Genomic DNA, 26,989 nt, shown 5'->3' on the forward strand with positions numbered 1-26,989 from the left:
AGGGCACGAGTTGGTACAGCAAGACCATTTGGGTTGGGAGGCTATTACTAATCCTGACACTGAGACTTAGTTCTAGAAGAAGGTACACGCTCTCTTCATCACCGCATTATTCTAGGCCTATCGTGGCTGTAGTTTCAAAGACATTTTTTGGTACTGACATGGAGGTTAGAGGTAATAGTCTAAACTAGAGATAGTAAGTAGTTGCCTCAATTTAAGGTGGCATTAGGAAAAGAGAGGGAATGGAAATATAAAACCTCTTTCTCCCTGCAAAAAGCTTGGGACTGCTAACATATACATATTACCAAGTTCTTATAGCTTCACTAGGAATGGAGGAAACTAGCAGATGAATGTGTGAGTGGTAAGATGAGCTAAAATACATGAAGAGGATTCAGAAAAATCAGATTAATTCACCCTTTTATGTTTTGAGAGCTCTTGGACTGCTTTCTCTGGCTGTCTTTGCAGAAACAAAACATTTATTTATTCTCATTATTTGTTATATCCTATAGTGGTTTGTTGAAATACTGGTTCACAGTGCATCTATGAGCACTTGGACAGACTTACACAAGCAACTCATTATTTTATACCCCGGACTGTCCAGTGGCAGGCATATGTCTGGTGACTATAGACAGAACTGTGAATTTAGGTCACACTTTTTCCTTGTGTTACGACTTGTGTCTTAATGTCCTTCCAAAGCCTCATGGAGTCATAGGTGGGGCTTTTTCTGGAATTGATTCATGATGCAGCGCAAGGCTCAAGGGCACTAGGATTGAGGGTATGAGTGCTACCTGGTTTAAGTGATCTAAGATAAAAGGGGCAGAAAGATGCTGTTGAGGGTCCCTCCCCTTCCCTTGTTGTTTTTGCTGTTTCCCACCATGAACTGTTTTGTTGCCCCTCCGCCACCCTGCCTTGGAGCCAGCTGATTATGGACTGAAACCTCTATGAACTGTAAGCCAAATAAACCTTCCTCCTTTAGCTTTGAGTTCCGAGTATTTTATCTCAGCAGTGAGAGAAAAGTAACTAACATACCTCTGTTTGAGAATTGCCTGTCCATGCTCGTCTACCCACTAAGAGATTCATCTATGGTCCTCTGAACCATTTGTTTTTAGTTCTAATTATTGGTATTTCAGTCATTAGATGTTGTCTCAGCTCTGCCAAGAGAGAATGGAAATAAGAAATAAAGTGTCAGTGTTGTGTCTAAGGGAAGAGACTTCCTGAGAAAAGGAAGTGTGAACTTAGGAAAGATTATGAGGGTGTTTCATTGTTGGGATCAGTTATTTTTGAGGCTGACGTTAGTTTTCAGTATTTTTAATTCACTTTTTGAGCTTGCTTACAAATGGAATGAAACGGAAAAGCAGAAGTGGTGACTTCTTTACTCCCAAGGTCTAGAATCCTGAATCTATTGGAATCTATTGGATACTTGGATTCTTTTGTTATGCCCTAGAGGGTTCCAAATTATTTTGCTAAATCTGATAAATTTTTTACAGAAATTTCACATTTGAAGCTGAAAAAGCTCAGTGAAGTTGCTCAGTTAGTTGAAAACTTGAAGAACATAGCCAAAAGCGTGATTTTGATTATAAGTAAAATAGGAAGTTCCAAGAGGCACACCAAGACATGTCATGTCACACCTGGAACCTTCCACCAGCCTGAAAACTCCATTCTAGAAGAAGAAGGCAGGAGCTTTGCGGGGCTGCTGCTGCTTTAGCCCTGTCATAACTGCATCTTCAGTTGGGATGGGGGCTGGAGTTTACTTGGCTTGTGATGGAGCATTTTGTTCAAATTGTTCCCCACCCCCTTATATTCTCTTAAAATTACATTTTGAACTTGGAGAACAAATGCTAGATTTGGGTTGCTTTTCCAGTCCCAGGATCAACTTTGTTTTGTTTTGTGTGTGGTGCTGAGGATCCTAGGGTCCTGCACATGTTAGACAAGTGCTGTATCAGCCAAGATCAGTTTGATGAAGTATCATATCGTATGTGTCATTTGTCATGTGTTAATAAGCCAAAAACCTATTTGATTGACCTTTTTAAGGTGGATAAGTTTTGTTTAATGGGGATTGCATGCCTACCATGGTAGGAAAGCCTCTGGCAGGGTGTGATAAAGTAGAAGTGTAGAGTATCCTAGCTGCCTAAATGAATCAGTGCAGATTCCAAAGCTTTCTGACTCATTCAGAAAGTGTTTGTTCATTGAACATTTACCGAATATCTGCTGTGTGCCATGCCCTGACCAAGCCAGACTTTGGAATACTGAGATGAGTAAGACATTGTCCTTTTTAGGGGTGTGCAGTGAGTTTGAGACAGTCTCCGTGTGTAACTGAGGCTGGCCTCAAACTTGTGCTCTTCCTGCCTCAGCCTCACCAGTGCTTTCATTACAGGTGGGCACTGTCATGCCCAGAAAAACATTGTTTTTCTTTGTATGTTGCCCATTTGTTACAGGGGAAAAGATATATCAACAGATGATAATGGTATATAGCACATACTGCTAAGACAGCAGTATGCACAGAGTGGGCAGTTGACGCTTCACACAGACCCTGGAGGGGGAAGGAGAGGATAGGAAGTGGCACATACACATGCATAGAGTCCCTGTGGGAATGGAGTTGTGCACAGGGAACTGGAAGTAGTTCAGTGTGGCCGGAACAGGAGAGGGTTTTAGGGTGCGTGTTAGAGGGCAGGGAGGGGTGATGGGGCTGCGTTAGGACTGTATGACCAGTTGAATGGGAAGACACAGGCTGAAAACACATCAAGGATGATGTCAGGGGGGCCGGCTGGCTAAAGATGAGGCAGGAATACAGAAGGAAGAACACAAAGGAGAAAGGAAAATTTTGTTTTTGATACACTAAATTTGGAAGGGTTGTGAGGTATGACAGCGATTAAGAGTAGCCACTGTAGGGCTGGGGGCATAACTTATTGGTAGAGTGCCTGGTTTTAATCCCCAGCACTACCCCCCCCCCCGAAACCAAAAGGTAAAGTCAACTTTTACTTCTACCTGTTAGTAGTTTGTAAGAACTTGAGCAAATCATGTAACCAACTGCTTTATGCCTTTTTGTCCTTTATAAAATGAGATTGTAGGTTTTAAGGATTATAAATGTCTGAAGTGCTTAAGTCTTGGCCATTCGAGTGTTCAGTACATGGTTGGTTTTACTGTTTCATGGAGGTCTTCATGAGGGCGTTGGGGTGAGTTCAGGGATAAGCTAGTGGGTGGGATACAGGGATTTAGGAGTGATCATTGTGAAGCGAGCAGTTGAAGCCTTTGTAGGAAAGATTAGAGAGATTAGCCAGGAGAGTGAGGGGAGGGGGCTGAAGCCCAAACCCTGGGGAATAGCATCAAGGTTGGGTAGCACAGGAGCCAGTGACAGATACCTGTGAGAGACAAGGATTAGAAAATGAGAAGAATGGGGTCAGCTGTGAGTACTTCTCCAGTGTTAGACTGCATGCTCCCTGTCTGTATAAGTAGTACCTATGAATGGTGCAAGTAGGCATTTATGAGTGTGTTGAATGAGGGAGACTGTCAAAGGGGTGACAGATGCTCTCCCATGGTGTCTTTCAAATCTGCAGCATCTCCTGCCTGCCACTTCTGTTTGTTTGACAAGCAGTAATTTCCTTCCTGGAGAGGAAAATAGTCAAGAGCAAGGACTTCCTCACTTTCTTATCTGTCATCTCTACTCAATTTTAGTGGCCATACTAGGTGTGGAAACTAAATCACGATTGGTAGATGAGTGAAAATAAAGGCAACACACACAACCACACTGAATGCTGTTTTAGTTAACTTTACTAAGAAGAGAGAAGGTGATAGGTGAGCACTAAGTCTGTGAAGATTATTTATTTTTATTTGTTTTAGTCTGGAAGAGCCCTGGACATTTTAAATACTGAGAGGAAAGACCCAGATGAGAGAGAATAATTTATAGAGTAAGATTCTTAGGAAGAAGAAGGTGAAAGAAAAGTACAGGAGAAAAGGAGGCTGCGTGGACTCACAGTTTGAGTAGCAGGACAGGGAGTTGAGAGAGTCCTGCTCTTATGGCTCTTTTCTCTATAAAGGGAGAGAAGACAAAGTGATTAACATGAAGAAGAGGTGATGGTTTCAGAACTCTAGGGAAATAGTGAAGAACTGAAAGAAATGCTGTGATTCACGGGAGAATTAGCCAGATGGGACACTGAGAAGAATTGCCGGGTTTCCTTTCTGTACGCATCTGAGCTGGCAGGCTGCGAATTCCCAATGGCAGTGGTCCACATGCTCGCCTGGTTTTCTCTGGCTCTACAGTGCAGGGCAGCAGTGGAGAAGAAGGACACCTGGACTGATGAAGACAGGGCTGGATGCGTGGTTCAGGGTAAGGGCAAGTAGTGAGGGGGTTGTCTGACTGACAAGGAAGTGGTCGAAGTGGTGGATGGTGTGGTAACAGACAAAGAGAAGGGTGTACTGGGCTGTCTAGGGGAAGAAAAGTAACTTTCCTCAACCCTAATAAGTTCTTAGAGTGGACACTGTAGCAATAGATACAGGTTAACAGGAGAAAAGTATATAGACGTTTATTAAGGTTTTTCACATATACATGGGAAACCCACAGGCAATGTGCATTTCTCAAAGAGGTTGCTGTCAGAAATTCAGTATCTGAGATGACTACTTTTGGTTCAAGATGGTGATATGCAGGGGCTGATTTGGGAATGGCTGAAGTGGAGAGGACACAGGACTGTGTGGGTAGGGTACTAGGTGAAATCGTGGATTGGCTGGTAGGCATATACTCGTGCACTCAACACTGGGGTATGAGGTGTGGGGATCATTTTTCAGGAGAGGAAAAGTAGCAAGTCAAAAGTGTCCATTAGTGTAAAAAGTAACATACCTTCAGGTGTGGTTTGCATCACCGTGGGGGTTGGATACACCTGTGCTGCCTGTTACCTACTAGAGCCTGGAGTGTGGCTGCATTTGAGCTATTGCAGTAGGGAGGCCTGGGATTCAGCCAAAAGGTAGAAGCAGTGCAAGATATTGAAGATCTAAGAGACTTTGTTTACCATGGCATGGATATTTCTGGAAAGTTTGGGAGTGGTGGGAATCTCGTCAAGAGAAATGAAACCAAATGATTAGGGACTTGAGAGGCTCAGAGTTGGAAGAACCTGCATCTGAGTGGAAGCCAACAGTGACCTGGAGGTGAGGCCTGAGGGCAAAAAGTTCCAAGAGGAACTCTGGTATAAACTAGTCTGTGTTTGATGCCGGCTGATGGATTGCTGGTGAGAAGCTTGAAGCAGCAAACACTAATGATAAAATTGTGGTAGAGTTTTCTGTGTGCCAAGCACTATACTAAGCAATGGATTATTTCATATAATCTTTAGATCCACCCAAGGAGTAGACATGAAATAGTGTGAGATAATAGTCTGAAATTCATCTATTGGAAACTTAATAAATTGTTTTCTGTTGGTTGCTATATAACCATTTCAGATCTCAACACCCTTCCTCACGCAGAATACTGTGTAACACTCACACTTGCTTCTGTGGTTGACATTTACTCACTTTCCTTATTAATGGTGATAACTTTGTAAGTGGACTGGGCTGGAATCTTCTTCAGTCACCAAAAGGCAACCCTCACCCCCATTTTGCCCTTCATTACATCTGTAAATTCCACCAGGTAGCTCCTGCATTCTACAGGCTCCCAGGAGCAGTTGATTTCATCACCTGTAAAGGCTCCTAGGTACCTGTTAGGAAATTTTACCTAGAGGCTCGACTTCTTATATACCATTTCCTAGATTAGTTTTTCTGAACTAACAAGTTGTTTTCATAGATTTTGATTAGTTTGAGGAATCAATTTAAAAATTTTAATGTTTATTCCTTTCTGTGGGAAAAGTGGGGAGAAGAATACAGCCAAGTTTTTGCTTCTTTCTTTGTCAAAAGAATAACACCAGTGACAACAAATAAGCTAACCTATATTGAACATGTCCTTACTATGTGCCAGGTGTAACACTGTGCAAATGCTGAATTGTCATACACACTGAAACACTTATCATCCTCATCATTTTACAAGTGAGGGGACAGCCTTAAAGCAGTTGAATAATTTGAGCAAGTAAGCTGTGGCAGTGTAAATGCATGGGCCGTGCAGGAAGGATCACTGGCATAGTTTTAGACCAAGCTATCCTTGGAAATGAGGAAGAAAGTAGTGATACTTTTTAACATTACAAAAAGAGAAATTCCTCTTACGTGTTATATAATGGGTTCATACTCTTTCTGATGCTGTGGAGATCAGCATGAATTCCTAGGAAAGATGACTAGAACTGAGACACTGCCTTGCTTTCACACCCTGCCATTTGTCAAGGCAAGTGTTTTGGGCTGTGGCACTCGCAGCTCCACAGGGAAGGGCCTGGCTGGCTGTCTGCTCTGAAGAAAGGACGGATGAGGGCCACCATTATCTCCTACAAGTAGCAATGGAGTGGCTGCCTGGCCTGGCAAGGGCCTCAACTGCCACAGTCTTTGTGTCCCAGGTCCCTGGGTTGGCTGTGCCCTGGCTCTTGTGGCAGTCGAGAGGAATAAAAAGGACTTCTTGTTTGAGCTCCCCACTGCCTGCATGTCAAAAAGTTTCCTTTAGTCTGGAGTTTTTTATTCTCCACTCTTAGCTGTTTGATTCTGTATTTAGATCTCTGAGTTCTGTGTTGTGTTCACAGTCTTTTTAATAAGATTTTAGACCACAAAGGACCTTAAATGTTATCTACTTTGGCCTCTGCCCTTCTCGTTTTATAGATGAGGAAGTTGATTCACAGACATGAAGTGAATCATGCAAAGCCATGGCACTGGTGGGCAGGACTAGAAACATATCTCATGATGCTCGCTGGTCTACAGATGTTCCTATTACAGAATGATTTGTACCTCTCTGTGTCTTGCTTCCACTCATATTTGCCTGTCCTGATCCTGGCTTGCCTCCTGCCTCTTTGATCCCTTGGCTTTGGGTCTTGCTCTGGCTGAGGGAACAGTTGTTTGCTGGTGTTAATCCCAGCTTTGGAATTACTGTGGAACCCTGGTAAAGTCACTTTGGGCCTTGGTGTAATTCTCAGGGGTTAAGTAAGACTCTTGTCAAAGAGATACTCTTGGGAAGGTTCAAATCGTGGAAACTAGTGACTTATTATTCAATGGAAAAGATTTTTTTTAATAACAATGAGTATAAAATATAGGTGAAAATCACTTGGTAAAGATTTCCTATTGAACAAGCTGAGCGAGACTCACAAGAAAATTAAAGACTTTCAGCCAAATTATTATGTAAGAGAGTTCATAGGAGAAGGTGCTATTTCTTTCTTTATTCTTTACGCAGAATACCTGCTGGATCAAATTCTGCTCTGCAGGTGGTAGTATAGAGTAATTTGTAGATTTTACTTCTAATCCATTGGATTTGGAGAAAACATTTGCTTAAGTTGTTTTAACAGATCTGATTAACAAAGAAGAATATAGGATTTTTCTTTCTTTATTATTATTTTTTCGGTACTGGGGATCAAACTCAGGACCCTGTGCTTGCCAGGGAGGTGCAGCACCACTGAGCTAAATCCCCAGCCCTTGATGCAGGATTTTTCCAATGCTGAAAAGTTTTGGCATGGTAAAAATTTAGGTGTTTTTAAATTGGATACAAATAAGTTATATTTATCAATCTGTTAAATTTAGCTTTACTATATATAAAACGGGTAAAATATATTTAGCTAATAAATGAGAGTAATGAGGATTAATTAAAATAGCACTTGTAACGTGCTTGGCACATGTAGGCTCTTGTCTATGTTAGCTCCCTTCTTTCCTAACAGTTTTAACACTTTCTGTTGTATTTAGATATCTGATATCCATGTTACTGGAGAGTCAGAAGATATGTCTGCAAAAGAGAAATTGCTACTGTGGACACAGCAGGCAACAGAAGGTTATGCTGGAATACGGTGTGAAAATTTCACTACCTGCTGGAGAGATGGAAAACTATTTAATGCCATCATCCATAAATACAGGTATACAATTTGTGGGTTATTTCCCTTTAAACAAACATGAGCTGTTTCTTTCATTCCTAAATTTTAAAATAACCTGTTATTACTATAGAAGCATTATGTGTATATGACAGAGAGCTAGGAAATACAAACATCATGTTCCTACCACTAAGAGATCATTACTCCAAACTTCAGTCCATGTGCACGCCTGCACGTGCATGTGCACACATACATACACACACCCATAGCTGTAATGTGTTTGGATTTTGCCAGTCACAGCACATACTAAGCTCTGATATGCAAAATCTGACCTAGATTGCAGCTCACAAATTTTCAAATCATGTTACCCAGTCACATTACTCTAGTGAGTAGTTGGGCTTAACATTCATTGACCAATTTTGGAGTAGCGAACAGTTTTCTGGTGAGAATTATTAACAGCTAAATCCACATTTAAAACTGAACAAAGATGAGCTTCAGACATTTATAGCTAAATGGATGGACCTTGAGACCATACTCTTTAAGTGAAATAAATTAGACACACATGTTTAAATACCACATTGTTTCTCTGCTGTGAGAAACTGAATATAGAAATAAGGACTGAGATGTATAATGGATGTTGGGAAATGGGAAGAAAGTGTCCAGATGGGAAGGGAAACAAGGGAAGAGGGAAGCAGAAAGGAAGGAAGGAACAAGAAAAAAAGAAAATGGAAGGAAAATGGAAATAAAGCTTTTGTACATGGGGAGGGGAGGGTGCTTGAGGGGGAGAATGGGATAAAATAAAATAAAATTTATTAAATAAATAAAACTGAATAAAGCACTTATTGCCAGGCAGTAGTCTAAGAAGTTTACATAACTAATGTGATCCTCATACATCCATATTATCATTCCTAGTTAATGAGCGGTAACTGAGGCAGAGTAAATATGTGCATAGTCTCACACCCAGCAAGTAGCAGGCTTGCTATTAAAATGTAGGCAGGCTGATACTTAAGTCTGAGCTTTTGTTGCCTTACAAGAAACTGAATCCACAGAAAATACTGATTAAAAGCACTGTATTTCTTTTCTTTCTTTCTTTCTTTCTTTCTTTTTTTTTGGTACCAGGGATTGAACTCAGGACCTTCTGCTTGTGAGGCAGGGGACAGCACCACTGAGCTAAATTCCTGGCCCTCTATATTTCTTGATCTCAGTTATTTTCCTTAATTTTACCAAGTTTGTATCATGTTGTTGAAGAACTGAATACAATTCTAAATAGATTAAGCCTAAGCTATAAACTCATTAAACTGAAAAACTTATTTGATTACGGTAAAAATAATTGTGTAGATTAGTTAATGGTTTGAAGCATTCTGTGAAGTGCTTTACATGTGTTATCTCATTCAAATCTTAACATTCCATAAAGCAAGACCTGTTATTACTCCAATTTTATAGATGAAGAATGTGAGGTTTACCAAGGTCACACTGTTAATAAATTACAGCTAACATTCAAATCCAGCTCTGTTTGAATTGAAATCCCATTCTACCCCCTCTACCTCCCTTTTCCTATCTTTTCTTTCTTTCACTCCTTTTCTCTCCCCTTCATCTCTCCCTCCTTTTTTATTTTGAAAATATTAGTATCTATAAAATAGAAATGAATCCTTCATGTACCCACACCCGAGAGTGACCTATTTTTAAAGTCTCTCTCCTTTATGGAACAACATTTAAATAGAAGAGGGTGTAGGTTGTTGCATTAAAAAGAAAAACCAAGATCAACTTGTCTATACTGGATCAAAATAAAGTGTCAGATCTCCTGCAGTAGCACAATGCTAAGAGGGTTTAACGGTTACAGACATTGCCCTTGTCAAAATGCACTTCCCCGCTGACTTAAAGCTGGAGGGCTGTGTAGCTGGACACATCCTATACAGGGATGATAAGATTTTCATTGCGATACCTAAAGAGCTTATGTCATGGTGCATCTTCAAGGGTGTGCTCTGCTGTCTTTGAAACTTTCTACGTTAGAAGCAAATGTTTTTAGAAGCCAGTTCTTTTTCTAAAATAATGTACTTTAAAAATCAGTGGTCTGTATGCAGTGTGTCTTCAGTACTTATGAAGAATTATAAGAACAATTTGCCATACAGAGGCTGTGCATTTTTCTACTAAGTACTTACATAAGTCACTGTGTATGTTATTTCTTACGGATGTTTAATGTTGCAGGGCCCTTGTTGCTTTTGGTGAGCACTTGAACCTTGTGAATGGTATTTGTTTTAACTTTTAATTTGGAATAGTGATCATTTTAGAAAACTGTTTAGCTTTAACTTTGAATTTCAGTTTTCCTAGTTTGCTTTTTTTAAAAACTTGTGGTTAAAAATGCCATATATCAGGTTTAAATACAAGATTTATTTGTTGCGGAGGTTTTGTACCTGATATCCTGTACCTGATAAAATATCACTGTGGTTTCTTTCATTAGAAGAAATCTTTCATCTATAGAACTGTATTTTTTAAGTCCTTTCTTTTCTTATGAAGACAAGTACTTTTCTTCTAGCATGTGTAAGAATTGATTGGATGGGGTAGAACTGAATTTATTTCTTGCAGTTGAATGACTTGATTTTACTCCAAAGACAGAATAGACAAAATTATAAACAAACCATCACCATGAGTAGGTTTTGGAATATTGGACAGTATTAGTCACATTTAGAGAATAGTGTCTCATTTAGCAGTTGTTTTTACGTAACAAGCATTCCCATAAGTTTGTGGTGTATTTGAATTGCTGTGAGGACAAATCCATTTAATTGGGCTTTGTTTTGGTATTTATTTAGATAAAATGTTTATTTATATGAATTTTGTCTTCTGTAATTATGGATTTAATTTGGCTTCTGTAATAAAAATGATCTGAGATCACATGTGGATCTGCTTTCTAACCATGTGGAGTGCTTTGTTAGGCAGGATCTGGAGAGAGCATGAGGGCTTAACAGGATAGAACCTCCTATTGGAGGCAGTGGCGCAAGGAAGGAAGGATGTGTACCTGAGTGTGTTAGGTTTTCATACCATAGATAGACTAGGGAACACTGCTGTAGAGATTTAAAAATAAACTGAAGCTTGGCATGGTGACACACGCCTGTAACCCCAGCACTCTAGGAGGCTGAGGCAGAAGGATTACAAATTTGAGCCCAGCCTTGCAATGTAGTGACTTAGCAAGACCCTATCTCAGAATAACTTATTGAGGGGGAAAAGGCCTGAGGATTCAGTTCAGACCAAAGGTCCTAGGTTTAATCCCCAGTACCAAAAGGGAAAACAAAAAGTAAAGTAGACCATTATTTCTAATGAGTCAGTGTATGTGTGTGTAATGTCTTATAAAAATTTTAGAAATACTAATTTGACATAGGAACAGAGTAATGGCATCCTTTAGATTTTGTATTAATGTAAATTATACTGTCAATAGTTACTAGTCAAGTACATTAATTTGGATTGTCTAGCACATTTGTATTAGTGCTGTCACACAAAATATGACTTGAAAATTGTTAATATCAGGAAGCAATATTTTATTAGTAATTCAGTGTCATAAAATTTTGCATAGAAAACAAAATTTTTTCCTCAGAGAACTATTATATGAAATAAAAATAACAAGTTTATATAATAAGGAATTTATAGCTATCAAAGAATTAAAATGATCTGTGACAGTAAAGAGAAAAGTAGCTGTCACAAAGTGAGTCCCCAAGAAATATATGCAGAATGTTGACCGTGTAGATGTTTCTGTCCCAGCTTTTAAAAATGTGTGAGTTTTTAAAAAATTACCTCAATGCTCTGAAATAGATTGTGTTTGCTTTTTATATTAATAAAGAAACCAAAACTCAGAGGGTTACTAACCAATCTTTGAAGTAATGGAGGCGATTGGTCTGGATTCTCAGGTCTTCTTGTACTTCCTGTAATGACTTAGATAATCTCCTTTAGGGAGACTAGATTTCAAGAAATGGAACAGTTGGCCAGAACAGTTATGATAGTACAACCTCAAAGACTTATGGTATTTAGTAAAGGTACATGAAGATTATTGATGAATATAGGAAAGGATTAAACATATATACAGCTAACAACTGAAGTCTTTGCTCCTTGTTAAAAATGAATAAGGGACATTAGTTGTTTAGCTTAGTATTAACCAACAGTGAAAATAGCATCATCAACAAGTTATGATACAAGGAGGAAAATTGTAGATAATAAAAGAAGATTAGAATATGTAGTCTAACAGCAAAATTGCAAATGATCTTTTCTTTAGTTTTAGTGTGTCGTATTATTCTAAACAGATGAAGAGCCTGGGTTATGCCTAGGGAACAAAGTGGAAAGTGACATGATTTAGTGGAAGAGATTATAAGGAACCAGTCTGTAGCTTCTGTGTTGTCCATCGAATCTGTTTTTGGCAGTTTTGTTCCTCATTCCTTCTAGGAACTTCTATTTGTTATGTTCAGTTTTCATTGGAAAAGGATTATGTAAGTAAAAGCCACATGCCTGTAGTAGTTTCCACTTGTTTTGTTTGTATAGCTTGAATGTTCTTTAATGCATTATAAAATCTTTTCACTGAAAACCACATCTGTTAGTAAATTTTAGTTAAATAAGCCTCACTGTTGCCTGTAACCTTAATTATCATTCAAAAGAACAGCAAGGAAGACTGGATTTGATGTACTGTATGTAGATGAGAAGGGTGTTACAAAAGCATTTGATGAGTAAGCAGCTTAAAAGCAGGAGAGGATAAAGTAGAATTTATTGAGAGCCAATAGTGAGGGGCTCTGGGAGTAGCCACTAAATACTAGGGGCATTAATGTCATCAAGGTGTAGAGGAGTAAACCTTCTGACAGTACTGCATATTCTTCAGAGGCAGGAATTGTAAGCGGAGAGTTCAGCTGTGTGCTTAGGTATCACAGGAAGACTGGTTTGCTGCCTTCTGAGAGACAGCTCTGCCTGCCAGTTTGAAATTCAGCCCCGGAACTGTCTGACTTCTGTCCGTCTCTCCATGTGGATATTTGTCCTAGCACACTGAGGAAAGCCAGGTTCTAGTACACCAGCCAAACATTGTTCAAAGTAAAAACATGTGCTTGTTGGGCTCAAGTGTGAATGTGTCCGTCCCCACAGGCCAGAAACAACAGGCCAACACATGCCAGAGGCCATGATATGGAAAGACACTCCGGGTGTTGAGACAGAAATGCTGTGTGTCTTTGGAAGAGAGGTTATTTCTGCCAGCGCGTTGCTGCTTGTCCTATTCTTGTTTATTAATCTATCCCATTTATTTGTTTGAGTCTCCTTGGCCCCAGGCATTCTTTTCTTAAGTCTGTTTAAAACACATTACCCAGGCAAGACTGGAAATCTTGGGAATAGGTTGTATACCAGAGTGTGCCATTTAAATATTTTCTAGTTAAACAGTATGTAATTGAGTAGCAATTAGTTTGTTCATTGTTTGCATTTTGAATTAGAAATTTACAGGGTCATCATATTTTATTGTATTAAATGTTTAAAGATGCTTTAATTGGGAAGGTTAGACTATTAAGGCTGTGGTTGGAGTCATCTTAATAGTCTGACCTGGAGGCTGGTGATTGACTCATACGCTTGGATTTTATCCACCTTAGAAGCTGGATCGAGCTGGTTTAACGCTGGGAGGATTCCTTTCAAGGTTTGTTCTCACAGGAAGTTAGATTAGCATTGCCTGGGTGGTTCTTTCCTTCAGTCCTCAGGCTCAGAGGCTAGATGTATGAGGGTGTGCACGTGTGTGTGTGTATGTGTGTTCACGAGGTATGGGAACACAGAGCCCTGAAGGTTATTAATTTTAAAAAATGGCATTTCAGGGGCTGGGATTTAGCTCAGTGGCTCCGCCACCTGCCTCGAAAGTGCAAGGTCCCAAGTTTGATCCCTGGTACCAAAAAAAAATATGGCATTTCAGTTTACGAGGCAAAATCAGATTGTGTACATTTCAAAAATGAACTCAAAATGTCTGAATGGTGAGACCAGAAATGGGAATTTCTACCCATGATCACATCAGAACCCTCGTAGAGCTCATTTACACTGCATGTACTGTAGTGCATCTGTGTCCACAGGAGGTGTGTGAGTTACTGTCACACTCACATCAGCCACCCTTTTTATTGTGTAGTATGTATTTTTACATACAATTTGGGGGATATTACTTGGCATGTCAATATTCAGAGGAAATACCTACATGTATTAGTATGTTCCTTGCGGTCTTTCCTAGATTAACTCACAAAATTTCCCTGTAATAACAGGCCTCCCACTATTGCAAGAAGTAGATCCTTATAGATCTGAAGTAAGGTATAGCTCCATTCTCCCGCTTCCATTTTTGAAACAGAAAAGTGAAAAAGTTTCACAGCCCTATAGAAAGGTGGCTCTTTCTTTTGGGAGCCTGGTAAACCTGGTAGCAGGTTCTACAGTAGGCACGCCTTGCCAGTCTTACTTTATCTAGTATCTGTGATTTTAATAATTCTCAGTATTGCTATGTGACTTCATGTTTTTCTAGTATGAAAAAGATGGTTGCATTGAACTTTGTGTTTTTGTGCAGATGTGTGAATGTGTGTAGGATAAGTCGTAGAAGTGGAATTGCTAAGACAAAGGGCATTACATTTATGTTTTTAAATTACATTTCTGAATTATTTTTTGTTTTGTTTTGTTTTTCTTTTTTTTGGTACCGGAGATGGAACTCGGGTCCTTGCGCTTGCAGGGCAGGCGGCAGAACCACTGAGCTAAATCCCTGGCCTCTGAATTGTTTCTGTCTGCACCATTTCCCTTCCATGAGCCCTTTTGAAAAAGGAACATTTTCTAACTTAAATGGCAATCGAGCAGGTCTAAATCCTATCAACTTTTTTTTAGTTTCCTTCTTTTACTTTGCCCTTTTATTCATAAAACTGTTTATATACAGCTTTTACACATGTGTCAGCTGAAATTGCAGGCTTATTTTTGCATCTGTTTGATGTGCAAGGTATTGGTCTAAACATGAATGTGTTAATGGTGGGGGGGTAGTGGTGATTAAATAAATAGGCACGGTCTCAAAGTGTTGTGGTCATTTAAAGAGTTAGAGTGGCCAACTGTGGGCCTGTCCTGATAGAATGTATGAGAGTGTGTGCATCAGTGTGCCTGGGATCATAACAACAGGGCACTGTCCCGGAAGGTGGAGGTGGGCTTTGAGTAAAGCCCCTGTTTGTTCAGAAACTCCAAATATCCTTCACCCTGTTTTCCTTCAGTGTTCTGTTTCTTTTCTCTTAAGATTTTTTTTGAGGGGTACAGGGATCGAACTTGGGAGCTTGCACTTGTGAGGCAGGCAGCAGAACCACTGAGCTAAATCCCTGGCTAAGATTTTTTTTTTTAATTGTTAGAGGAGCAGCCAGCATGTGTTTGTTCTTCTTCCATAGTCCATCTAATTGTTTCAGCACTTATTGTGACTCTTATAAATTTATATTTCTCATCTTATTCTCTGATATGAAGTAGTTCAAGATTCTGTTTTCCACTAAAGTAAAAGTAAATTGATTTCTGCCCCTGTGTTTTGGGGAGGTGGTAGTTATCCCTTAGCCACCAAGGTTTACTTAGAATTTACTCTTAGCCAGTTCACTAAAACAGATAGTGGAGGAGTTACTTCTCAAATCAGTACTATTTTCTGTATTTATTAAAGTCTGGGGGGAGGTAGGGATGGGTTGTTCTTTGTGCACTGAAAGTCATAACTCTTTAAGGATCTTTTAATTATCAGAGTTGTTAGATTCCAATCTTGAAGTACAAACAAAACTTGCTATAAATTAATAGTGTTTCTAATCTTTGCTCTCTGGCTTTTTAATAGTCACACTGTTGGCAGAAAAAAAAAAGAAAGACACGAAATAAAGTCAGGCATCTAGTTGGGAGAACAAAGGAAAATTATCTTCATAGCTTGTTGCCACCTTGGAGTTCTTGGCTTTGTTTCTTTCAGTAATATGTGCCCAAATATGAGCAAAGAGGAATGTCCACACCCTGTTGCGCAGTTGTGCGTGGATCTTATGAATGCTTATGTGTATTTGCTGAAGGATGGGGAGGAGACCATTTTGCAGATCTTTTTGGTGGGGGGAGGGGGTGGAAGGAGATGAGATGGTTGCACCAACAAGAACAGCCCGAATATGCTCGGTCTGAACACGTTCTGGTCTGAATAGTCATCTTCAGGAATGTGCTGTGGTAACTGCTGCACTGTCCCAGCAGTGAGACTTACGGAGTGCGTGCTCTTACTTTACTGTGTGGTCTATTGATGGCCTGATGTTCTGTGACATACACCTTTTCTGTGTGTCTCTGTGTGAGTTGTATTCTGGAGTAGTCGATGTTTTAAGATGATCTCTGAGTAACTGAAATGCAGTTTTCTTCATTTTTCCTTTAAACTTGCATAGAATCTCTTTTTCAATTCCCTGCAAACTGCCGAGTAAATATTATTTTCCTAGCAAAACCTGACCCCGTGTGAGCCCCACTGTCTGCCTTGTGTGTCGTGAAGTGCACCGGGATGGTAGAGATCTCACTAAAAATTCAGCAGCAAGTGCTGTCTGACCAGCAGGCTTTTGTGTCCCTGTTACTTACCTTTTCCCTCCCTCACACTGACTTTCTTCCTGTTCCTCCTGTACCTTTCCAGCACTGGGAAGAATGGCAGCCTGGAAGATGGAAGTCTTTCTTCTTGCTTGCAAAGATACACACCTACCTTTATTTGCACCTGTCCTCATCACCTTTGTGCCTCTTAGACACAGCTGCCTGTCCAGAGCCCAGTGCCTCCTGCTGTGGATCTCATCTCATCTCATCATCTCAGCCTTTGCTGAAACCCCTTTCTCACATGTATTCATTATTTCCCTGGACTAAATCTTTCTCAATGGATTTTAACCATGCTTTAATAACTCTTCTATAATAAAATAATCAAAAACATTCTCCCTTAACTCCATAGTTTTTTTTTAGCTACTTCCTTTCTTTCCAGACCAACCCTCTCACAAAGGAGTTGTCTATATCCTCCACCTTCTTAGCTTGATATTTATTCCTCAACCCACTCTAATCTAGTTCTGGTTCTGTAATCCACTGAAACACTTTCAGGGTCAGAGTGACTGCAGAGGACTAGATTAGAAGACATTTTTTACACCTCATCTCACTTCTGAGGTTTTGACTCTGTTGAATAGTCCCTGAACTTTTATGTTGGAGTGTTTCAGGATTGCATGTTCCATCCTCTCTTTTTTCTCTGTTGTCTCACATTCATGCTTGTTGCCTTATTTACTATAACCCATGTTATAGAACAGAGTTCTTTGGATTTGACCTTCTAAGAATCTCCTGGCTTTCCAGTTCTCCCTGTTGCTGCCGCACACATTCTTCTGCAAGCCACCATAGTCTTCTGCCTGGATTCTGTGTGGGTACTTGGTATCTCTTCAGATTTTTTCTCTGTCTGACTCCAGTCTCATCATTTTATCTCGTAGAATCCCCCTCAGTGCACTTTGATGATTTGCCACAGTGCTTTGAAAAGAGTTTCAGTTCTTTGAGGAAGTCTGTGAGACTTGGCCGTGTCCTAGCCCCTTGCCACCTCTCCAGCCTCTTCTCTCAGAAGGTTCCCCTTGGTGCTGGCGCCTTGTAGTCAGCTCCTCTAGCAGAGTTTATGTGTGCATTTTCCCTTTGCCAGCAGGCTCTTCCCCAGCTTCCTCTTGGAGTATTCTTGAGCCCCCTTTGGCTCTCTGATCTCTGCATGTATATCAAGACTGTATTCTTTATGCTTCATATCTGCTAAACAATGAGTGAGTGAATGAACAAGCTTCCTAGTTTCCTGACTAGGAACGTGTAAGTAGCATACCAAAGCATCAAGTTATATCCTCTCTCATTACATTTTATTAGCAGTGCACATTGCTCTGCATACTTAGTGACACAGCTGCTTTGTACTCTCTTGAGACCTTGGGCAAATCATTTGGATTATTTTATCCCAATGCCAGCTGCAGCCCATCAGTTCCTCAGTCCTGGCTCACGCACGGTTCCTCATGCTCCTTAGGTGGATTTGGAATTCTGTGGGATCTTGGTGTAGCTTCTGTAGTTCCTGATTTTACTTTTCTTAGAAGAAATTGAGACACAAGTTGTAGGAAGTGTATCCAGAGTCAACCAGAGAGCAAGCTAGGGCTGAATCACAAGGCACCTGAAGTACAGCTTTGTGATTTTTGTTGTGTGGGGTTTTTTTGTTGTTGTTCTCTTTCAATGTAGCATTTTTCTCAAATATGTAAAAAATTACCTAAAGAGAATTTGTACTAAGATACAACACAACATAAAGTGTACCACCCGAGCCTTTTTAAATGTGTAGTTAGTGACATCAAGTACATTCACATGTTGTGTAGCCATCCCCACAGTCCATCTCTGGAAGTCTTCCATCTTGTGCAACTGAAACTCGGTGTCCATGAAATGCTAATTCCCTGTGGCTCGTCTTTCCAGCCCCTGGAAACCACTCTTCTACTTTTTCTTTTTTGAAAGATTGAGATAGGAAGTTATTACCTAGTGTTCTTTGAGATGATCCGATAACTCACAAAGTTAATTGGTTTTTATTATGATGAGTTTTAAAATTCTGATGAAATGCTGTTTTCTCCAGACTTCCTAATTTTACTCTGTATTCCAGAGTGAGGCCAACACAAGCCGTCCTGCTCTCTGTCAACTCTCAATGTATTATTTTCTTCTGGATTTAAACAATAAAAACAGTTTAAAAAATTTATAGTATTTACAAGGTGCATAAGTCAATAGGGCACACATATATATCTTTGTGCTTTGTGTTTCTGTGTTTCCATTGTTACATGATTGTGTGATAATGCTATGGTGGAGTTCGTTTTGTTTTAGTTCTGGGTTTTTTTTTTTTTTTGGCAATACAAAATGTTTTTAATTTGAAAAGAAAATTAGAGTAACAGGGCAGAGGATTTAGCTCAGTGGTTCTGTCGCTTGCCTTGCAAGCGCAAGGACCTGAGTTCAATCCCTGGTACTAAAAAAAAAAAAAGAAAAGAAAATTAGAGTAATAGATTCTAAAATGGTTTAGTCACCAACCTTGCTTGTTAAGATTCACCTGATAAGAATTATCCTTGTTGAAATACAGGTATCCAGACTTTTCTGTCTATTCTTAATCTAGATTAGAGCCCTAAAGCCATTCTAACTGTGGAAAGCATTGGTGTGGTGTATGTTGGTGAGTACCATTCTGGTAACACCCTGGTCCTTCATCTTATTTCTTGTGGTTTATTTGTTAGCTGTCAGAATATATGCATGCACACACAGGCAGACACACACGCATGGATGCACTTGCTATCTTGCTATTGCCATCATCATCATTTCCCCTAGGAGCATATTTTTCCTTATTTTGAGTTCTTAGCTTCATGCTGGATGTTACTGTTTAGTTAGTTCTCAGTTTAAAATGCCAGGGTGGTCCAGCAAAGAGCTCAGGCTTTCTGCTCAAACAGACCTGGCTTCAAATCCTGACTGCCTTGTACCAGATTGGTATTCTTGTTCAAGTTATAGAACTTCTTGTAGTTTTTTCACCTGTAAACTCAGGATAATAACCTCTACAGCTGAGGGTTATTGAGTAAATGAGATGTTCCTTTCCCTAAGAGAAAAGTTTTTCAGACATGGATGGGAGATCTGTGAGCAGTCAAACTCTTGTTTCTGTCCACTTATATAATTACTGAGTTCTAATTGGGAGCCAACACAACCTAATAAACTGTGTGAATTTAAATCATTTAATTTTTGCACACTTAAAATCCTGGTTCAGACCTTGACTGTTGACAGGTCTTCTATCCTTTTAGCTGTTGCCACAGTTTTGGTTCAGGGTTTGTAATCTTGTGTCAGTACTAAGAACACTTTTCTTTCTTTCTTTTTTATTTTTTGCTTAAATTCTTTTATTGGTACATTTTAGGTATATAGTAAGTTCACATTTATCATTGGGTACTTGTACCTGTACATGATGTATCTTGGTTCTTATTTTTTTCTCCATTCCCTGTGCTCCCTTCCCTATTTACAAAGACTTTGTTTCCATTTTTTCCTTTTCTCATAATTTTTCCTTCCCTTCTTTCCTTTCCCCTTCCCCTCCCACTTCCCCTACCCCTTTGGGCTTTTTCTTCCCATTTCAAATTATCAGTTATTCATTTTAATCCTTATTTACACTTTCAGTTTCTCACACCAGAGAAACTATTTGGTATTTACACGTGTGTCCTATTTATTTCACTTAAGAGTATGGTCTCATTATGCATCCATTTAGCTATAAATGTCTCTAGTGAAGAACACTTTTCTTAACTAACTTCATTTTTCCTTTCTGTTAGTTAACATTAATCACTGTCCCCTCTAGTATGTGTCAGAGTACTTTCTTTCCAAATATTTCAACTTGGTTTCATGTTCCTTGTGGCTGAGTGTACTGGTTTGGCATGATAGGACGTGAAGTCTTACGTAGTCGCATCTTTAGCCTTTAATATAATGTCAGTCACAGTTCCCCACAGAATCCTACCTACTTCTTATGTGGGCTAATGTATTAATATGGTGTTTGACTTGAAAGAAATTTTGGGGTTGTATATCCTCCAAAAAACTCTTCTATGCAATTTTATTGTTAAGCTAGCTTTGGCTGTTAATGTAGGTGGAGCTGCTTTTATACTGTATGAGCCTAGATCCACGTGTATACCAACATCTACATAGATGCTTACATATTTACATATGTACGTATGCACATGATTAATGCATATGTGTATGAATATATGTATTTTGTCTTGAGAAAATTTTTAAGATGGGTGTTGTAAGATGGGTAAAAGTAAACATTACTTTTAAGCAAAATAGATTTGTAATATAACAACAGCCGTTTAAAAATAACTTTTTACCCTATATATATATTTTATCATGAATGAATGTTGGACCTTATCAAACGCTTTTTCTGCATCTGTTGAGAGGATCGATCATATGGTTCTTATCCTTGGTTCTGTTAATATAGTGTATTACATTTATTTTGTTTTGATTTTTTTGGGGGGGGGAGTACCTGGGATCGAACTCGGGACCTTCTGCTTGTGAGGCAGGCGGTGGAACCACTGAGCTAAATCCCCGGCTGTGTATTACATTTATTGATTTGTGTATGTTGAACCATCCCTGCATCCCTGGGATGAATCCAACTTGGTCAGGGTGTATAACCTTGATGATTTGCTGCATTCTGTTTGCCAGTATCTTGTTGAGGATTTTTACATCTATGTTCATTAAGGAGATTGGTCTGTAATTCTTTTTTGTGGTTGGCTCCTTCTCTGTTCTGGTGTCAGGGTAATGCTTGCTTCCAGGAATGAATTTGGGAGTACTGTTTCCCTTTCAATTTCATTAAAGAGTTTGAGAAGTAGTGGCATTAGGTCTTTTCTAAATTTCTTGTAGAATTTAGCAGTGAATCTGTCAAGGCCTGGCCTTTTTTTTTGGTTGTAGGTTTTTAATTACATCTTCAATTTCATTGGCTGATATTGGTTTATTTAGAATTTCTGTATCTTCTTGATTCAGTTTTGGTGATTCATATGTGTCTAGGAATCTGCCCATTTCTTCTGTGTCTTCCATCTTATTAGAATACAGGTTCTTGACATAGGTATTGATGATCTTCTGTATTTCTTCAGGATCTTTTGAGATTTTACCCTTTTCATTCCTAATTGCATGGATTTGAGTCTTCCCTTTTTTTTTTTGATGAGATTGCCTAAAGGTTTGTCAATTTTATTTAATCTTTCAAAGAACCAACTCTTTGATTCATTGAGTCTTTGCAATTTTTTTTAGTCTCCACTGCATTAATTTCTGCTCTGATTTTTATAATTTCCTCCCTTATACGAGCTTTGGGCTTGACTTGCTCTTTTTTCTAGAAGCTTGAGGTTCAACACTAGATTGTTTATTTGAACCTGCTCTCTTTTCCTGATACAGGTATTCATCCCTATAAATTTCCCTTGTAGGGCTGCTTTCATTGAGTCCCATAAGTTACGGTATGTTGTATTGTCATTATTGCTTAATTGTAGAAACTGTCTGATTTCTTCAGTTTCATCTGTAACCCACTGGTGTTCAGGAGGATGTTAGTTAATTTCCATGTGTTTATGAAGTTTTTTGTGGTTTCTTTTGCCATTGATTTCCATTTTCATTGCACTATGGTCTGAGAATATGCATGGGATAATTTCACTTGCTTTAAATGCATGGTTTTAAAAATCACTGTGATGATTCAGTCTTTAGAAAGATTACATTATCTAGAATAATTTAAAAATGAGAAGTGTGGCTTCAAGGATTGCATTTTATGATTTGGGAAAGATTTTATAGGATAGGGAAGTTAGAATAGTTATATTCAGCTGTCTGAAAGAGAAGAATATGCTCATGGCCTTCTATGCACGTACAGTTTAGTCTAATACTTGGGCCAGTCAGACCTATGAGAGCAATGAGATTTTCTGCTGACTCTTCACAAAAAGGAGAAATGAAACATTGAAATGAAACCTTTAGAATGAAAATAAATATCTTCTGTATGTGAAAAACAGCAGAGGCCTGGAAAGGCTGTGTTGTCCCAGTGTGACTGTAAAGAAAGAGGGACCTTCAGGGCCCCAGCGCCTCCTAGGCACTCCAGGGACATGAGGGAGGCACATTGAGAGACCTGGTGGCACCAGCTAGAAGGTAGGCCAGGGCAGCCACAACTTTCCAGACTTTCAAGCTATCGTTTTTTCAGTTTTTAATTTTTCCCCTTTCCCATGTTTGTTTAGCTAATTTTCTTTTTTTTTTTTTATTTAGAACTTTCTTTTATTTGTGGTCCTCATGCTACAATACAACCCTTCAAAGTCAATCAAGAGCATAATATTAGTATACTTCTTCAATATACTTAGAAACTTAAAATGACCCAGAGCCCCAGCTTCTAGACTTCTACAAAGCAGCTTCAATATCCAAAAGAGCACAATACAATCACTGTGGCATGAAATCCATCTCAATGCAAATTTAAGAAAAGCAAACTATAGAGTATTATCAGACCACCAAAACTCAATGAGATACTGTTATTTAATACGCCTACCTCTTAACTCTCTAAACATGTAGTTTTCAAAAATATCAATGCATGCCAGGGATTTAGCTCAGTGGTTCCAGCACCTGCCTCACAAGCACAAGGTCCTGAGTTCGATCCCAGGTACCAAAAAAACAAACAAACAAAAAATATCAATTCATGATGAATGTCATTATACTGTATACCTAAAATGTACCAATAAAATTAATTTTTAAAAAATCAGTGCATCAGCTTCTACCTCAAGCTAATTTAGATCATAATCTGTGGGCTACCTTTTTTTAAAAGCTTACCTAGCAATTCTAACATTAGCCAGTTAGGAGTCACAGCTCTAAATGAATCTCTTATGAAGGGAAGACATAAATAAATAGAAATGTGTATAAAAGCACAGGGAGAAAGGTTTAAAAAAAAGAAGAATCAGAAGGACTCACCCTTTGCTTTCTGACATCTTTTACTCTTGACCTCTTCTTGTAAGGTCCAAAGATCCTTATTAGAATCTGTGTCATAATCCTAGCAATTACACAGTTAAGAAAAAACAGGCCTTGGGGGAGAGGGGAATTCAGTGGTAGAGTGCTCGCCTAACATGCGTGAGGCCCTGGGCTGGATCCCCAGCACCACAAAAAACAAAACAACTACCCAGGAAAAAAAGCCTGGAGAGATCTTTGTTAGTTGTCCACAATCACTTGATACAACAGTTTTGCCAATGTGGGGAGGCTGTCAGGTTTCAAGTATAAACCAATGCACAAATAATCGCAGGGGACCACAGGGAGAGGGGGAGAACTTCTGGCTCAGGTTTCCTATGTCCCAGTCCAAAAAAAATAGGGGAAATGTTATCTGTGGGACAAGCATTCACACTCTAGAGGACAATTTCTTTCTTTTTGGTTCTGGGGATCAAACTCAGGACCTTGCGCTTGCGAGGCAGGCAGCAGAACCACTGAGCTAAATCCCCAGCTCTAGAGGATGATTTCATTTGAACCTATTAATTTCCTTTCCAATGAAAATTTAAAGGATAAAGTAACATAGGGGGAGACAAGAAGGGGAGGAAAAAAGAGTTAAGATGTGCTATGTATACATACCAGCTCCCCAGTGAATGTAATCATTATGTACTGTAAACATGTACTAATAAAAAATTTAAAAAAAATTTTTTTAAAAACATAAAATATGAGGCCTAACAAAGGAGAGATGGTTTTTGAGGAAAATTTATATCTTCCAATTTTTACTGGCATTAACAGTCTTTTAGCCTGGAGCTATTCAAAGATGAATCGTGAAAAAGAAAAACTTTATTTCAGATAGGTTCAGTAGCATGTGCACTACAGGGAAGGCTGGTTTTAGCAGTTTCTTTTCAAAGCTGTATTTATGTATAAATTAGACCTGATTTGGAAATGCTAAAATGTAAATTCAATCCAACATGATATCAACCTTTACATTTATTGTAGACCTCATATTAGTACTAGAGGTTAGATTTTCATCACCAAAAAATGAGAATAACCTTACAGCTACCTACTAAGGTAATAAGCTGTGAAATTAATTCCCTAGTATTGCTTTGAAAATACACCCCTAGGTTGTTCAGAGAAATTCCAACTCCATCCAGATGTATTATTTAACTGGGATTCTTCAGTCATCATCTATGGTTGGTTTGATTGTCACTCCTCTTCTTATCTGACCCCAACCAATTAAACGCCAGTGCTTCTCAACTCTTCGGCTAAGGGCAATTTTCTCTCCCACTTCTGTGCACAGAGGATTGGTCAGAACAATTTTGCCCAAATCACCCTTGACAGCACTAACTCACCCTCCTGTTGACAGAGATCCTATGTTGACCATGAGCACTTCATTCTTGGACAGCTTTTGGACCTTTGCTGCTTTCTTGTCACCTTCAGTGCGTACACCTAGAAGCCGTCTAAGTAGGAAATAGGAAATTTCTAGTTCTGTGAATATCTCAGGTAAAGCTCCAACTGCACCAAGCACCTGCCCCACCATTCTGTCAGCCTGGCACAAGGTGGGGTCGATTTTTGTTCCAACTCCAATAAGACCTCCAGGAGCAGCATACTGAAGATCGTTATGTTCCGCAAAAAGTGATACAGTTTTGGAAAAGATTGGTTTACACATGAGTTTTCCTTCACTATCTTTGGAAACAATACCAGGTCTGACTTCTATTTCCTGGCCCACCTTCAATACTCCCTTTAGGATACTACCACCAGTCACACCTCCCTTAAGGTCATCGACTTCACAACCAGGTTTGTTGACATCAAATGACCTAATGACAATAAGTCGAGGTTCTGAAGTAAAGTCTCTAGGAGGCACCAGTATTTTCTTTACTATGTACTCACAGACAACTTCAATATTGTATTTCAGCTGGGCAGAAATTGGAATAATGGGAGCTCCTTCTGCTACTGTACCTTGTACAAATGCAAGGATCTGTTCATATTGTTCCTTAGCCTGACTTTCTTTTACCAAATCAATTTTATTCTGTAGGATCAAAATATGCTTCAGTTTCATGATTTCTATTGCAGCCAGGTGTTCAGAAGTCTGAGGCTGAGGGCAAGATTCATTACCAGCTATCAACAGGAGAGCTGCATCCATCACCGCTGCGCCGTTCAGCATAGTTGCCATCAAAATGTGGTGGCCAGGACAGTCAACAAAGGAAACATGTCTGACTAATTTGAAGTTCCCTTTGGTCCCTGGAATGTCTGTAGGAAACTCATCAGGTGTACCACTTCCACGTGACCTATAGCATTCTGGTCAAGGACAACTTGGGTCATAAAGTTTATAAACCTTAGCATTAGCATATCCAAGCTTGATTGTAATGTTTCTTTCTAGTTCATTTTTGAACCTGACAGTGTGAACTCTAGAAATGGCTTTTACAGCTGTGGACTTCCCATGAGCTACATGACCAATGGTACCTATATTAATTGTTGCTTGTCTGCTGATTACTTCATGTGAAAGTGGCGTCAACTTCGTAACATCCAAGGTGGCGAGATCCTGACGGGAAAGGTGCGGCTGTCCCAGAGTCACCCCAGCCTCACCCCCCGCCATCTTGCCCGGAGAGGAAGGAAGGCTGATTTTCTTATTACAATCTTTTCATGTAGGAGAAGTGCCTCAATATTTGTTCCTCTAAAGCGTTAAAGATCAGGATCAAAGAGACTTATTCAAGCTCATTGTATTGTGCAGCTGCTTTTGTCCTGAAAGGACTATGTCATTCTGAAGGAAGTTTTATGTTTTATCCTCTTGGTCAAAAAACTTGATTCTTCAATGATTTTATTCATTCGCTCTGGGATTACTCAGTGTTTACTTTCTCTGCTAATTGCAGGGTTCTCATAATAACATGCTGTTTCTTGTTCTGAGATTTGGCAGACTCAGAGAGTATGGTTTTTATTTCTCCAAAACGTGTGAACTTTAGGGAAACAGAATAATTTTTTAAACAAAAGAACTTTACCTATTTGTTTTGTCTAGACTGGTAGATCTGTTTAGTAATCTTTATGTTGTCAGATTCTGCATGATTTGGTGTGAATTAAAAATACTATTTTTGGAGGTCTTTCATTTACCTCTGTTGTTTTCAGTAGATGTATTGTTCCTGTAGGATCACTTTTGATATTGGTGGCATATGAAAATCATAATTTCCTGGAATATGAGCATATAGAAAATGGTAGCAACCTTCTCAAATTTTGAACACTTTCAAGTATTGTAAAACTATAAGTAGGTATTTTTTTGGGAGTCTGCCTTCTTGCCAGATAAAAATAAGAATAAAAATTGCTGTTTAATGTTCTACAAAATTAATGACAGATTTTTAAAGAGTTTCTCCTGTAAATGGCCTTCTAAATAGTATTCAGATTAATTTGCATCCCATCCACAATACCTCTGAGCCGCCTCTCACTCTTTCTATGGTTTCCTAAATGATTACTTGCAAAGAGGCAGAGAGACTGTGGGTACTGTAGAGAGCTGCCTTTTATGAGTTGATAAGCAAGTCTCACTCTGAGTTTTAGGGGTGAGTGCTACTCTTTTTGAAAACTGTTGTCTTTACATTTGTTTCTGGATTCTTTTAATCCTCCTGAGTAGCTTCTGGCCTTGAGTGATGTTTCCAGCTACCACGTTTTGCCACTTT

At 39.2% G+C, this 26,989-nt stretch overlaps 1 protein-coding gene and 1 pseudogene across 33 annotated transcripts in view; one reads left to right on the forward strand and one right to left on the reverse strand.

The window, feature by feature from the left end:
- The window catches only part of Dst (dystonin), a 456,427-nt gene that overhangs the window by 247,907 nt on the left and 181,531 nt on the right, over window positions 1-26,989 (forward strand). For all 33 annotated transcript variants that reach the window (XM_087204914.1, XM_087204925.1, XM_087204898.1 and 30 more), the window contains one exon: window positions 7,780-7,946. In XM_087204914.1, the coding sequence (XP_087061040.1) occupies window positions 7,780-7,946 (167 nt within the window). The remainder of the gene's footprint in view (window positions 1-7,779; window positions 7,947-26,989) is intronic.
- Window positions 24,206-25,938, reverse strand: LOC147829494 (eukaryotic translation initiation factor 2 subunit 3, X-linked pseudogene; annotated as a pseudogene).

The sequence above is a fragment of the Heterocephalus glaber genome, unplaced genomic scaffold (assembly GCF_053883595.1).
Source record: "Heterocephalus glaber isolate CG9 unplaced genomic scaffold, H.glaber_assembly_v1.0 deba00000594, whole genome shotgun sequence".
In the NCBI taxonomy this organism is placed as follows: domain Eukaryota; kingdom Metazoa; phylum Chordata; class Mammalia; order Rodentia; family Bathyergidae; genus Heterocephalus; species Heterocephalus glaber.